Genomic DNA, 16,130 nt, shown 5'->3' with positions numbered 1-16,130 from the left:
CAACCTGAGCGACTTGAACGGGTAGACCATACTCAGGTCAAGTGGCAGAAACCCTTAGCCCAAGCTTAACTCAACCTGATTATCGAGCTCATTAAACCAAGCTTAGCTCAAGCTTCTAAACTTGAGTTGAGTTGGCCCCGGCTTATCTAGTAGGTGTAGTTTGTAGGGTATTGCATGTATCTGGAGAATTTGGACGAGATATGGTTTTCTAAGAGGTCAGTTGCTTTGCTCATGCTAATTGGGCCTATGGTCCGGAACCGTCATCAAAAAGAAAAAATAAAGTAACGTTAAAAAAAAAGTTTTTTTTTTTTTTTTCAACAAATGCATGTTCCAAGAAATAATTAAATAACACTTCAAAAATAAATATAAATGAACAATAAATATAAAAACATTTGTATATTATTATATAGCCCCTGATTGAATTGAGTTGCCCGAGCTCAACCCAAATTAAGGTCGGGTTTAGTTACCAGGCTCAACTCATGTTTGATGTAACTTGAGGGCTTGCCCATCAATCAGGTTGAGCCTAGACCAGCCTACCCAAGTTGCAGCCCTAGTCAATATTCCCCTCGATAGGAGCTAAAAGTTTCTCGGAATAGAACCACCTCACACACTTTGGCTCCTCCCTAGCACCACTACCCCCCTTGGCACCTCGGTACTTCAACTCCATTCGAGGGCCAAAGCTTGCTGCAAGTGGGAAGGAGCTCTCTCTTCAGGTAAGACCAAGCCCTAGTCCCATTGATGTAGTGAGGATGTTAGGAGGGATTGAAGACGAGATCCACAATTATCCCTTATTTTCCCTCCTAGCTTATAATTGATCTTTGGATCTGAAAATTCTGTGACGTGCACCGATCAAATAGGCTAATTGACTGTAACATTATTGGGGATATACGAAAACCTGCAGAACCCTCTAATCAATTTGGTTTATCGCTTAAACATCGTTCAAAGTAATGAATTGGAAATCTCTTTTCAGTTGGCACCCAGACCTCACCCAACCATCAATCAGGTTTACAAGAACAATGTGAGACCACAAATCTTTTCTGGGGACACTAACGTAGTAACTGTACAGAACAAGACTTCATTCTATTAACTGGTTAATGTATAAGAATAATTTTTGAGTTAATGAGATTTCTGTAATTATTTGATTAGCCAATGCTGAATGAAGCCTTTACTACCAAGTTGATTCTAGGGTTTGCAGAACAGATCCTTACCAATTCCAGTTGTTAGGAAGTCGTTAAAGGTAACAAACAGTTCATCATACATCAGTAAATAGGGCCTACAATGAAATGTTTTTAAGATCCATTCTATGAAAACAAGCTAACCATTTATATCTAAAACAAGGAAAGCAAAAGATCGAAAAGTAAAAGAACCCTTGACGAATTGGTTGATGGTTTTGTGGTTCCACCACGCTGCATTCTGCTCCATGAGAAAGCACGGCCATGAAGCTACGTTTTTCAATCTGTGTGTTGTCCAAACCAAGAATCAGGCATCAGAGACACGCTCGTTCTTCTGAAGGTTGCAATAAATGATAAATGCACCACAACATGCCTTAAAGATTTCTGACCCACGAATGGAAGCAAGCCTAATATCAAGGACTCAGTACGAAGAATTGGGTCCGGGACTATCTGCATGCATGTCCATGGAGAAATCGTTAGAGCCCATTGAATTAGAATCTCTAGTTTGGTGATGCAGAGAGTTGTTTGGATAATAGCCTCCCTGAGCCAAGTGATAGTGCTGAAGGCTCTGACGAACAGGGCTGGAGAGGGCATTGGAGAAGACTGAGTTCTTAGCTTGATTATTAGAGTGCACAGATCGAGGAGCCTGACCAATGGTGGATGGGCCTAATGAACCTGAAGAGACTTGGACACCTGTGTTCATGAAGTGTGTGGTAGGTTGAGTGTGTTGATGTTGGTGTAGAAGCCTGGGAGACATAGGGGGCTCCTCTCCACCATAGGCGAGCTCATTCTGCAGAGGGATAAAAAAATTTGAACATCTGGTATTCAGCGGCATAGACACAGATCATTAGATTGAGACTGGTTTTTCGGCCAAATATTTCAAAATCAACAAAAGAAAACTCACTACAAATTTTTATACAACTAGGTTAGTAGTCTAGTATGTAAACAAAGGAAACCACAACAGGAAAAAAGGGAGACGAGACGAAGTAATAACTTCCTCCGAAAAGACAAGATCCCATCTAAATACAAACTCCTCAAAGAATTAAACCCGAAACTCTCTGAAGAATTTGGAATAATGAAGATGGCGGTTTCACAATGTGGGTGATATCATGCACTTAGTTTTCCTTCCTCTTCAAAGATCCTTATCTTCTTCCTTTCCTTCCATTGACACCAACAAATCATGCACAAAATCAATATCCACAAAATCTTCCCTATAGAATAAAATACCACAGAATGCCAGCTTTGTAATAGGGATAAAAAAATATTGGAGAAGTAGTAGGGAATACCAAAGGTGCTAAAGAACTCCATTACATAACCACATGACGTATCCAACTTCTACATCATAGAAGCGCGACTACCAATACTTCCTAGAAGATGATATGTGCTGACAAGGATAAAGTTTGGTGCTTCACTAGTGTGCGTATCCAAGTATTTGCTCATGTCCCTTTTTCTCATTCTTACTTGGTCATACTTCAAATCACTAGACATATTATAGAGTCCGGTATATCTCACCCAATTGTTTGAGCCATCTCCTCAACCCTATGATACTCAAGTTTAACAGAGGCCAAGGACAACCAAAAAGCCCAATTTATCACTCTACACTCCCTTCTCTCTCTTTCCCTCTAACCAAGACAAATATATTACCTTCTCTCTATCTCCATCTAAAATTTTACCTTTTACAATGATAGCAGACAAATATGGTTCCAACAAAGCTCATCCTTGATATGGAATCTTTAGCTTTTTTTCCATCAGTTTGAATTACTGATTTCTTGGCAATAATGAGAGGATCAAATATCAGTTCTATATAGGGGAAAAAAAGGATCAAATATCAGTTCTTATTTTGTATTGAACTTGACTATAGGGGGGGGGGGGGGGGGAATCTATGTATCAAAGGCATGTACAACATTCTTCTGACCCAAAAAACACATACCGAAAAAACAAAAACAAAAAAAGAGAGAGAAAAGTGAAAATCAAAGAATAATCAAGCTTGACTGAGAACCGGCATCTTCTATTTGATCTTGAAGATCAAACAAGATTTAAAGTTGAAATCCACTATTCATGAGCTTGCACCTTGAGGTCATTATTATGAACTGGCTTCTTGTGCTCTCCAAACCCTAACACTACATATGAGGCTTTGGCTACGATGTTATTCTAGGGTTTCTTTTGTGGGAGCAAGATTATTGAGATCATATTTTTTTGTTCTTGCACGAAATTCTTCAAAGAAAAAAGAGGAAGAGAGAAAGAAAAAAAAAAAAAAACTTGATCAATATAGAGAAGGAAAGAGAGAGAGATTAGAATGAAAGAAACATAAGTGCAGAATCCTTAATTTATTAATTTTTCTTTTCTTTCTCTTTATCTTCAAAGGGTGTAACAGATCCCCTTATATACCTATAATACACGTGTTACATGACTAACGGGAGTTGAGAAGATACCTCAAGCCTAGTCGGCAAGAAATTTTTTATTTATTTTATCACAATCCTCTCGTTCTCTTTCTATGGATCCTTCGTAAGAAGCCATTGGCTCATCAACCACTCCTATAAAACTCAGACGCATGTCATTGGACTGCTAATTGACTCCAAACATCTAACCATCAAACCTCATGGGCTTTGAGGTGAAATCTTTTAGAAATCAAGCAGACACTTCAATAATTAATTCCTCTTTTGATGATAGAGACATCAAACTCATGATGGAATAAGTTAATATGCATTTTTCTGGAACATCATCTCCTCCTTACCCTCAATAGACATTCCTAATTAATAGTAAAGCTGCAATTCAGTAAGAGTAACAGTCAAAGGGTTATGCAATGCAAAATAGAATATAAATATCAAAATCAATTAACATAATCAAGCTCAAAAGGAAAGGACATAAAATAATAAGTACAATAGACAGACAGGTGAGAATCTAATTATTTTCATAGCAATGATAAACGCTAAAGCTCATAGATAAATGTTGACAACATGGAGACTCAAAACTCTTGAAAAAAATGGCAAAACGAGAAAACCTGCAAATAAGCAAGTATATCAGCTGTTGTTACTCTCAATCCTTCCTCCTGTTGTCGCAAGATCGATTCATAAAGTTTCTCCTGCAAAACCCAAAGATAAGACAAGAACAATCAATAGAGAGCCCAAAAAGACTAATTCATTAAAATAGATCTTTGAATGCAAGATGATAAAAATAAAAACCTAAGAAAAGACAGCAAGAAAGCTTGTAAACGTAATAGAGTATGAATGATAAGCATGGAGACGGGGCAATAACTATTGCATGAGTTTTGACCTTTGTGCGTGTGCGTGTGCGTGTGCGTGCGTGTGTGTGTGGGGGGAGGGGGGGGGTTCCTAAGATGTGTGCTCAATCTCAAGGTAAATGAAAAGCCTACTATCAATAACACCAAAAAAAGAAAGCCATCTATCATATGATTAATTACAATCATACTTATCAAAAAAAGAAAAAATAATACAAATTTTACAATCTTGAAATGCTCAGTATAAGTTTGAGGTCAAGGTGACTAGGGGATAATCAAATACTATACTATACGTGATCAGCCAAAAGTCAGTGGGTCACACTTTTATAAATAAAAAATAAATAGACAAAAGAGGTTCTTACTTGTGCAAATGTGTACCCATATATGAGAAAAAGTTACAAATTTAGGAATTATTGAAATGGTAACACATATGAAGGTTATGTCATAGTAACTATGGAATCATTTGATGTAAAAACTTGTAACGATCAGGGGCAGAACCAGGATTTTCTATATGGGGGCTAAGTGCTAACGAAGATTGATCGATAATTTTGGTTTCCTTCTATGTCAATGTTGGGCTTGTCACTGCAAACATTATGAAAGAAGATAAAATTTGTTTTCCATTTGATTTCATTAATAATAGAGAATTAAAGACTCCCAATACAAATGAGATGCACAAAAAATAATTTGTATAAATATGTCAATACATTAATATCATCTATAAAAGAGGATTCTCAAAAAGAAGCCATTCCTCAACTCTATTTCCAATGCTCGATCAACTCGAAATCAACTTCAGGATGATTTCAAAAGGCCAATATTGAGATCTAAACGATTGATTTCTATGCATCAACATTAGTCACATGATCAATATCTTATACTTGCATCGATATGCTTCGGGAGCACCTTAGCATTCAGGAAAAGATGGATATCCATGTAAAATAAAATATTGATCTCACATAATGAATCAATCCTATCTGATTGAGCAGAATTTAACTACAAGAAGTTTAAAAGTTGGAAAGTACTTAAAATACTTTGACCTAAATTATTTTGAGTCAGTTTTATCAGTCAACTCAGAAATCTGGCAAAGGCAACTAAGAAATTTTCTAAGTGGACTCGTAAATTTCCCACTCGAAATTACCAATTCATGGGCCAAAGATCTTGAAATTACCAAGACAATACACATTCCCAAAAATTACCACATCACAATTTTTTAAACAGTATACTTTTACACTGAAATACCCTCAATACTCCTACCCTCTGCATTTACAATAGGGGAAAAGTTGGTATGTTTTCACCTTATAGCCTTTAATTGTTTAAGGGATCTACATGAATTTATGCCAAATCAGGTCAAAGTGTAATTTACTCTCTTTTTTGGGTGATTTAGACATGCCCTTTTACATTTTGGTTAATATTAGAGATGCCTTTGTGTTTCAAACTGATGACATGCCTCACTTGAGCTAGGTCTTCTCTGGCACGCATGCATGCTTGATTTTCACACACCCACACTTGATTTTCACCCCAAAACCAGTCAACTTCAGCATTATAAGTGTAAAAGATTTTACCCTTAGTCTTCTAACTTAAGATTTTATCTTCTTTAACCTTCAAATCAATTATTGATAAAAATAAAAAATAAACCTTCAAACTAGTCATACTCAAGCTCTTCAACCTCTAACCAAAATATGGTGATAATTTAAAGTATCAATCTATTCAACCAGGGCCGGCTCGATACAAGTTGAGGCCTAAGGCGAAACCTCAATGTGAGGTCTTTTTTTATATTTATTATTTTACTGTAAATACTAATAATTATCTATTTAAATAATAAAAATTATTTAAAATTTACTTTTCTTGCTTTTTGAGACACAAAAATTGTTAATTAAATTTTTTATATTCAAGTTTTGCTAAAATATCTTATTCAATAAATAATATTGCTAGTCCACTTAAATCTTTCTTGGGATATAGTTGATAGTAAGTAAGATTTTATCAATTTCAATTTTGAAAAACTTTTTTTCTGCAAAAGCAACTGTTACATGTATTGTTAATAATATTCTATAGGCAATGTATGCATTTGCGAAAAAATCTAATCTTTTTATGTAATTCAATGCCTCAATTGGAGTCTTTATTTCTACTTGTAAGACTTCCCTTAAAACTTTTAGTTCTAAAAATAAATCTAAACCATTAATGTCAGAAAACATATCTTTTTTATTAAAAATTCAAGATTAAGGCAATAGAATGATCAATAATCAATGCCAGCCACCGTTCACCACTAGTTCACCAACGATCTTTAAAATAAAACCTCGAATCCAACATCCGTCAAGGATTTGTAAAGAGAAAGAGAGGGAGATTATAAGAGAGAAAAAAATAGAGATTTGAGAGTTAGAGAGATGGAGTCTTGTAGAGAGATGAATTTTGTAAATGCAATTTTTTTTATTTTTTATTCTTTAAAAGGAATTTTGTACAGGTTTTTTTTTTAAATTCTTATTTTAAAATTTTCAACGTACAAGTTCGAAATAATTGGAGATAGTGTTTTAAATGTCTAGGAAACTATATATATATATATATATATATATATATATATATTTTTTTTTTTTTTTTTTTTTTTCTTTTTTCTTTTTTTTTTTTTTTTTTTCTTTTTTTTTTTTTTTTTTTTTTTGGGGGGGGGGGGGGGAGTATCCAATGTGAGTGGGTTTCATTTATTTATTTATTGTTTAAACTTTAATTGAAAAAAATTAAAACGTACAAGAGAGAAGATATTTAAGTAGTTAATTAGTTTTGGGAAACTAATTAAGAAATCCTAGGAAACTAGGAGATTTTGGGGATCTCCTCTCTTTTTTTGATTATTTTTTATTTGGAAACACATATTTTCGATGTGCAATGCATTACCAAACTCAACAAATTTTCTTTTTAGGGCCCATGGATTTAGGAGATCTTATCTTCTTCTTTTTTTGGTTATTTTTTATTTAGAAACATCTATTTCCAACGTGTAAGTTATTAATGAATTTAAAAAAAAAAAAATGGAAATCTACCCCTAACATTCCAACATGTAATATAAAGGGGTTCAATTTTTTTTTCTATTGTGCGGTCGAAATTCAGTGGACTGCCCTGATGAATCCAACCACACTGATCTGAAGTCGTTCCTAACAAAATCACTCTGACACTCAAGTTAAAGAAGCAGAGGAATGGTCTCCAGTATTGGTTAAACCTCTGATTCCCCCCCCCCCAAAAAACGATCCCCCTCAATAGTGTTTCCTGTGTTATTTATCCCCCCCCCCCCCCCAGCTGTTCATATGGCTTCCCCTTCTGTAGGCTATAATCATGAGATATCCACTGATTTTGTGGAGTTGTTTACTTAATCGAGATCTCTTGGATTGATCATACTAAACTGCAGAGATCTCTTCCAGAATCTCTGGGATTGACATGCACGCATCAGCCTTACGGTTGCCTTATGACCTGACCTACCCTGCTTGGTAGACCTGGTCTTGCTTAATGCTATGTTGCCCTGCTAGCCAAACTAGGGAAGTCCCTGCTTTGACTTACCCTGCTTGTAAGGCAGTGCGTCGTATGCTAATTTGTGCCTGGTACCACTTAGCTGGTTTGGGCACGTATACGGCTTAGATTAATACGCAATTATTTTCCTTTACATCTATTATTAAAAAAATTGTTATTATTATAATTTTTTTCTTTGGGGGGGGGGGGGGAGTATCCAATGTGAGTGGGTTTCATTTATTTATTTATTGTTTAAACTTTAATTGAAAAAAATTAAAACGTACAAGAGAGAAGATATTTAAGTAGTTACTTAGTTTTGGGAAACTAATTAAGAAATCCTAGGAAACTAGGAGATTTTGGGGATCTCCTCTCTTTTTTTGATTATTTTTTATTTGGAAACACATATTTTCGATGTGCAATGCATTACCAAACTCAACAAATTTTCTTTTTAGGGCCCATGGATTTAGGAGATCTTATCTTCTTCTTTTTTTGGTTATTTTTTATTTAGAAACATCTATTTCCAACGTGTAAGTTATTAATGAATTTAAAAAAAAAAAAAATGGAAATCTACCCCTAACATTCCAACATGTAATATAAAGGGGTTCAATTTTTTTTTCTATTGTGCGGTCGAAATTCAGTGGACTGCCCTGATGAATCCAACCACACTGATCTGAAGTCGTTCCTAACAAAATCACTCTGACACTCAAGTTAAAGAAGCAGAGGAATGGTCTCCAGTATTGGTTAAACCTCTGATTCCCCCCCCCCCAAAAAGATCCCCCTCAATAGTGTTTCCTGTGTTATTTATCCCCCCCCCCCCAGCTGTTCATATGGCTTCCCCTTCTGTAGGCTATAATCATGAGATATCCACTGATTTTGTGGAGTTGTTTACTTAATCGAGATCTCTTGGATTGATCATACTAAACTGCAGAGATCTCTTCCAGAATCTCTGGGATTGACATGCACGCATCAGCCTTACGGTTGCCTTATGACCTGACCTACCCTGCTTGGTAGACCTGGTCTTGCTTAATGCTATGTTGCCCTGCTAGCCAAACTAGGGAAGTCCCTGCTTTGACTTACCCTGCTTGTAAGGCAGTGCGTCGTATGCTAATTTGTGCCTGGTACCACTTAGCTGGTTTGGGCACGTATACGGCTTAGATTAATACGCAATTATTTTCCTTTACATCTATTATTAAAAAAATTGTTATTATTATAATTTTTTTCTTTGGGGGGGGGGGGGGGAAGGGGGGGGGCTTAATCTTGGCGGGGCCTTAGGCAGTTGCCTAAATGGCCTAGTGCTTGAGCCAAACTTGACTTCAGCTATGTTGTCAACTACTTTTAGAAAACCTTAATTTTTCTACCAACAAATCCGTCATCTTTTACTTCCTAAAAATCCTATCTTGATTTAAAGGTTGAACAAGTAGAATCTTAAGGTTCAAAATTAGGGTAAGAATTTGTACCCTTACGCTTCAAGTTTGAAGGGTGAAGACGATGGATTTTTAGAGAAAAATCAATGGTTTTTGGTTAAAAACTTTGAAGATGATAGATTTTTTAGGAAAAAGGGGTTTTGGCTAAAGGTTGAAGACTTGCTCTTCAAGTTCAAATATTGAAGATGAAGGATTTTTGGGAGAGAAACCAAGGGTTTTGGTTAACATCTTTATAGATGACAGACCTTCTGGGAGAGGGGTTTTGGCTAGAGGTTGAAGACAATGTCTTTCTCTTTAGGTTTCAAGGTTGAAAATGATGGTTTTTTGGAAGAAAAACCAAGCCCTTTAGGTTAAAATCTTTGAAACAGGTTTTATGGATAAAAGGAGTTGAGGTTGAAGACAAAGGTATCTCTACCATTTCATATTAGTTTCTGAGACAAAACCTAAGTCAAGGGGCATATCGTCACTTTGAAAACATAGCATGGTATCTCTAATATTGACCAAAATGTGGGGACAATTTTTAAATACTTTTTTTTTTAAGTTCAATGGGTATCACCCCTACGTGGCTCTGCCCCTGTTTCGAATAATGATTTTCTTCTAAACATTGTCATGATCCGCACCCGCACTAAACCCACCACAAACATTTCCCAATAGAGTTGAATTCATCACCTTAATATTCTTAAACCCTAAACCACAAGGATGCATGCAAGCAAACTTTTTATTGAAGTCACATTTCCATCTTTGAAAAGGAATCACCTTTGAAGATTGTATCCAAAGTGGTCCTACACCTATAACTTGCTCCAAGGAGAAGACCAAGATATGCCCAAGAAGAACCAACTTCACAACCCAAAGATTTTGCCAAATATCAAGGTTCGACATGAACCCTACTCCAAAGATCTTAAACATTGAAATTACCTCAAAAAGGCATTGTCTCTCTAAAGAACCCAATATGTTGGATAGTGATATGAACAAGACCAACGTATCAATCGTGAACTAGATGTGAGAAATCAATAGCTCCCCTTAGCTAACCGCAAATTTGGACAGATTTCCATTCATCACAGCCCTTGACTAACCCTACCCAAATACTCCACAATTTTAAAAAGGAATAGGGACAAAGGATCCCCTAACTCACTGCTCTAAAACTCCTATAAAACCTCAATCAAACAACCATTAATCAAGATAGAAAACAATGTTGATGAAAATGCACTTCATAATCCAAGATATGGACCAACTCTCAAAACACACGACCCAAAAGATATTTCAAGATATCACTAATTGACATGGCCGTAAGCTTTATCTAGATCAATCTTACAAACAATAACCAAAGTATCTAAACGATTTTTCATAGCAATACATTCACTAGCTATCAAGACATCATCCAAAATTTGGTGACCTTTGACAAAAGTACCTTTTTTTGGCCACTCAAATCTAGAATAATCTCTTTGAGCCTCAATGCTAACATTCTAAAATGATTGTGTAAATAGCTCCTACTAGGCTAATTGGCCAAACATCTAAGATGTCATCAACCTATGACTTCTTCGGGACTAAAGCAACCAGACCTTCTTTTTTTGTATTGCAACATCATCTAAATAAGGCCATGGAAAAAATATCTAGAATCAAAGTTTCATGGCCACTTATTCCTCTAATTGTTTGGACTACCTTATCCTCCTCAAAACGGTTTTTCAAGCAAGGGAAAAGCCATGTAGGGACTTGTGGGGGTATAGCTTGAAAAAATATCATTGATCAGCCCCCCACAATTTGATCGAGATACCCATATGTTTTTGAAACTGGTGACATGCAGGCCCCCACTGAAGTTTATTTCCCGGCAGACCTATCTATTGCATTTTTATTATAAATAAATAAATAACTCCCTTGGAGTTCTTATAACTCTAATGGGACCTTACTTTAAGTTTGTTACTTAACAAACCTTGGAGTGGGGCCCATATTATTTTAAAAGATTAAATCATATACTACCATCAGTTCTTTAAATCAAATACCTATTATATCCTCTCTTTTTTCAACATCGATTCTCTCTCAAAATACTATTGATCCCACACGGCCACATTGACAATCAAACACCATAACCTTCTAGATTTCATACTAAAACTCACAAAGGGACAAGGACGGGATTGTTCTACCCGTTATTGATAGAAGAAGCACCTCCGTCGTGGCAAGCCAATGGGGGAGAAGTTCATTTCTTACTACCCAGTCTATATGCAACACACATGCAGTCTATGTTATCATAGAACATCGATCTCAAGAAAAGGAAAGCAACATACTGGTTCCTGCAAAGGACAACTTAAATTCAACTATTAGGAGACGGCTTTCCTTTCAGGGGCTTCCCTCAATCTAGTTAATTGAGTTAGGAGATTTAGTTTTTGAGTTAGAAGTAAGAACCCTGAGTTGAGCTTATAAAGGCTTTCTCGGGTTGGTTGTTTTAGCTCTTCAAGTTAAAGGAAGAAAGAGATAAGTTTGGAGTATGACCTTAGGAGATTTTAAACCTAAGGGGATGAGGGTTATGGGGAGAAGGGGACCCCCTTCTACCGACTAATCGGCCCTTAATCTTTGCCAAACGGAATAAAGTAAACGGTCGACCTTACACCTCTATTAGCTAAACGAGTTGTAAGGCCCCATTTTTTTTTCCTTAAGGCCCACTCAAAGGCCCTTACATGGTACCATACACAAACGAGTGTAAACTCACAATCTATCACTCAAAAATAGCCCTCTCAAAGAGGTCCAACTCTGAGGTAGCTACTCCCCCTGAAGGGGTTAGGGAGGAAATGGTTAATATCATTATAGCTAGAGTTATGAGCTTGTTTCTTAAAAGAGCCAAAAGAGCTCAAGTGTAGTTCTTTACCACAGACCAACTCCCCTTATATCGAATAATCGACTAGATATTCTTTACTAAAGGAATAGAATAAATGGCCAACCTTATATCTCTATTTACGCCTCTATTAGTTAACAAGTTGTAAGGTCCCACTTTATATATCCCAAAGGCCTTTTACATGGTACCATATACAAGCGAGTATAATCTTGCGATCTGTCGATCTAAAAGGCCCTCTCAAGAGGCCCAGCTCTGAGGTACCTACTCCCCCTAAGGGGGTTGGGCAAAATGGTCCTTATCTTTGCAGCTAGAGTTGTAAGCTCGTCTCTTGAAGGGGTCGAAGGAAGCATCAAGTGTATTGCTTTATTGGACCGACTATACTTGACAAGGAATAGAGTAAAGGTCCAACACGTATAAGTATCTGCTATAGCACCCCCCCTCAGAACGAGTGTCGCTTCCTATTCTTGTTTGAATATTAATTTTGCACTCTGTTTGTTTGATACCAAACTCAACATAAATAAATAAATATTTTTGAACTTGATCTATGATTTTAGGAGAGAGAACCAATGTTAAGAGGAGAGATAGAGGATATAATAGGTGTTTGATCTAAAGAATTGATGGTATTATAAGTAGTAACCTTGTAAAAGTGATGTGGGTCCCACTTCAAAGTTTGTTGAGTAGTAAACTTGATAACGTAAGGTTCACTTGGAGTTGTCAGAACTTAAGGGAGTTTTTTGTAAATGCAACAGTGAGGTTTGCCTGGTAAATTCCCCCCAAGTTTTGATTGATATTGGAGATACCCTTGTGGTTTTCAAATTGATGACAAGCATTCCTTCGCTTCAACCTCGATCATCTCAGACACTAATGTAAATTTACTTAAGGACCTCATCCTCAACCTCGATTCAACTTTTTGAAGAAAAAAAAAATCTATGATTTAACGTTTCCCACATTTTTAGTCAATCCAATCCGCGGTCTCTCCTCAGTTCCATCACCCACACTAGTCAAGGCAAGTTGGACGAATGGGTTGTTGGAAGCCCAAAAATTGTCAGTCAGTTCTCTAAAACTCTTGTTTTTATCCCCAAAAAGAATCATCTACAATAGTAAGATAAGTATTTTCATTCACATTTTCAGCTTTGAAATTTCATCTTCTTCAACCTTCAACCCTTTAGAATAAGATTGGATTTTTGGGTAGTAAAATTAGGGATTTCTACGAGACATTGAAGACTATGGATCAAACTTAACCGCATCTTCAATCTCTAGTTAAAATCCTTTCATTATATCCCCAAAACCAATCATCTTCAACTTTATAGTAATATTTTTTACCTTCGTTTTGAGCTTTGAATGTCTTTACTCTTCAATCTTCTAACGTCAAGAACAAGATAGGACATATAAAGAAGTTCTTTAGGTAGGAAGATCCGGAGTTTCTACAAGTTATTGAAGATGGTTTAACCTAACCTCATATTCAACCTCTACCAAATACCCTTTTGATTATATCCCAAAATCAGTCATCCTCAATTTTAGGTTAAGATTTTTATCTTCATTTTGCCTTGAATATCTTTCTTTTTCAACCTTCAAACATCAAGAACAAGAATTGACTTTTAGAGAAGTAAAAAATATATTTTGATGTAGGAAAATCAAGGGTTTCAACACGACATTGAAGATGATGGGTTTAAAATGAGATAAGTTAAAAATAAATAGTTTTCCCAAGAAATTAACAATTTGAAGATGAAAGAACTTTAGGGTGAAGTCTTCAAACTTAAGATTTTCTTTCTTTCGACCTTCAGACATCAAGATCAAGATGAGATTTTTGGAGAAGAAAAAAGATGTGTTCTGGGGTATAAAAATCAAGGGTTTTGTATAGCACATTGGCGTCGTTGGATTGAAGATGAGATTGAATAGGTTAAACACAGTTTATCATCAAGTTACAACTTTAGTATGAACTTAATTGTTTGGAAATGGATTTTTGTTACTTGTTAGAATCACCTGACTTTCTTTTTCTTATTTCTCATCTTTGGCAGTTAATTGTGTGTTAGATACAATGTTTAGTGTTAAATGTTGATGAATCTATATTTTTACTATGTTCAGAGGAAAACTAAACCAAATCGTAGAAGAGATTAATTAATATTGCAGTTAAAGGAGTTGTTGGCATGACATCTAATCATTTGTTGGCATGGTAAAGAACTTATCCTTTTAGCCGTCAAAATGATTGTTTTGAGCTCTTAATTTATTCACATCCAATCGCTTTAGCCTAGGGAAGGTTTTTTTACAAGTCCAAACATCTATGATGTCAGTGGGAATCTTTTATCACTCTTATAGAGATCAATGGCCAACCATCATTTGCAGTGACATGCCCAACCTTATCATAGAAGTAAACCAAGATTACCAATTGACCTTCGTTAGCACTTTGCCCCCACTGACAAAAAATTCTGGCTCTGCCCTTGTTTTCAAGCCATGCTTGATATTCCACACTGATCTTGTTAGCGAGAGGGGAAATCAAGATTTATCCCCAAATTGTTCATCATACAAATCTTTGTAGAAATTCACCACTCCTATCTTGATTAAACATTTATCTCCAAGCATCATGGTAACTATTTTCAATTTGGAGCTGAGATTCATTCTTCTACGGTAGGTAGCCATATGATGGAAATTTTGGTGTAAGTAGACCCTTCTCCTCCAGCCAATTAACCCCTAACTTCTGCCTCTAACTAATTTCCTCCATCAATGCCATTCTTCGGAATTCTGCTTTAAGCTTAATCATTTTTTATTTCTCATCCAAAATTAGGTAAGAAACTTCCTCTTTACCATCAAGGGTAGCAAACACTTCCAACAACGCCTTTTTTTCATATCTACATTCTATTTTCCCTTGGAAAATCTTCTCGATCTCCTTGCAGATTTCTGCTCTGTAATTTTAATGAAGCACACTTAAATGTCCACACAAGAGATATGGAACCAATAAAGAGATCCAAAAATATCATAGAAAATTCATGAAATACACATAAAACCTTACAAGAATGGCAAAATAAAGTCTTAAAAACACCCTCAAATCCTTATGATGATGATTGTGCGCCGATGAAAAAAGATATATCATATATGTCAATTTTCATAAGAAACAACAAGATTTCTCATGTAACTAATTAAAATTCCTGACCGATTGAGAAGCAATACTAGCAACCAAAACAAAGAACAATTTTTTTATATAATTGTAAGCAAGAGACGAAAACATACAGAAATAAAGATCAATTAAAACATGTTAAATTCTATATCATAAGAAACAAGTACAAAATCAATCAAACAATGAAATTCAAATCAAATAACAAAATCCCCACCAAAAGATTGCAAATCAATCAAACCAATGCATGGCGTTCTCCAGATTGGAAAGAGAGTTTTTGCTAATTCATGGCTTAAGTATAGAGCTATGAGAGCGAATTTGCAACGCTGCAGAAGGTTGTATACATGGACCGATCAACCTCATCGAGATGAGTCGCAACAGATTTTCTCTTCTTAGCCATTAAAATTCCTTCTCTTTCTCTAGAAATTATAACCTAATAGAGTGCTCTCCCTAGTCTCTACTTCTTCTCTGATCTGTGGGTTATAGAGATTATAAGGTTTTGGGATTTTTCTACTTTTTCATGGAAAGTGAGATGGCAAGTTGAGGACAGGTTATATATCTCATGCGCATATCCACGTGGCATGGATAATGCAAAAATTTCCACGTTGCTCACTTTTTCTATTTTCAAGCTGACTCCTGAACTTTAACAATATTTACCTCTTCTTCTTGGTTACAAAGTCTCCATATATTTTTTACTTCAATCATCAGTGATTGCACCTGCAAAGACTCTCCGATGATCATGTCAGTTAGAATAACAAAAGTGTGGACTTTAGATGTAAGAAAACCTTCATATAAGTTATCATACAGATTCATGGATTAATCATAATCAATTATATTTTTAATCTAAGGTTGGGATTATCATGTGTCTATTTGTTTATTCTCA

General features: G+C 35.7%; 1 protein-coding gene across 2 annotated transcripts; it reads right to left on the bottom strand.

Moving 5' to 3' along the window:
- Positions 1-1,231: 1,231 nt before the first annotated feature.
- On the bottom strand, positions 1,232-15,773 carry LOC147409716 (uncharacterized). Of its 2 annotated transcripts, XM_086431766.1 has the most exons (4): positions 14,941-15,773; positions 4,174-4,254; positions 1,562-1,962; positions 1,232-1,456 (listed from the first exon to the last, which is right to left on the bottom strand). In XM_086431766.1, the coding sequence occupies exons 1-3, from the start codon at positions 14,980-14,982 to the stop codon at positions 1,594-1,596; spliced, it is 492 nt and encodes a 163-aa protein (XP_086287892.1). In that variant the 5' UTR covers positions 14,983-15,773; the 3' UTR covers positions 1,232-1,456; positions 1,562-1,593. The 2 variants fall into 2 exon arrangements, with proteins under 2 accessions (XP_086287892.1, XP_086287891.1); XM_086431765.1 differs by having other exon boundaries at positions 1,232-1,962.
- Between the last annotated feature and the right edge of the window lie 357 nt (positions 15,774-16,130).

The sequence above is a fragment of the Akebia trifoliata genome, chromosome 2 (assembly GCF_017979445.1).
Source record: "Akebia trifoliata isolate Shusen 1 chromosome 2, ASM1797944v1, whole genome shotgun sequence".
NCBI classification, from domain to species: Eukaryota; Viridiplantae; Streptophyta; class Magnoliopsida; order Ranunculales; family Lardizabalaceae; genus Akebia; species Akebia trifoliata.
This window is presented reverse-complemented; position numbering and strand designations above follow the sequence as displayed.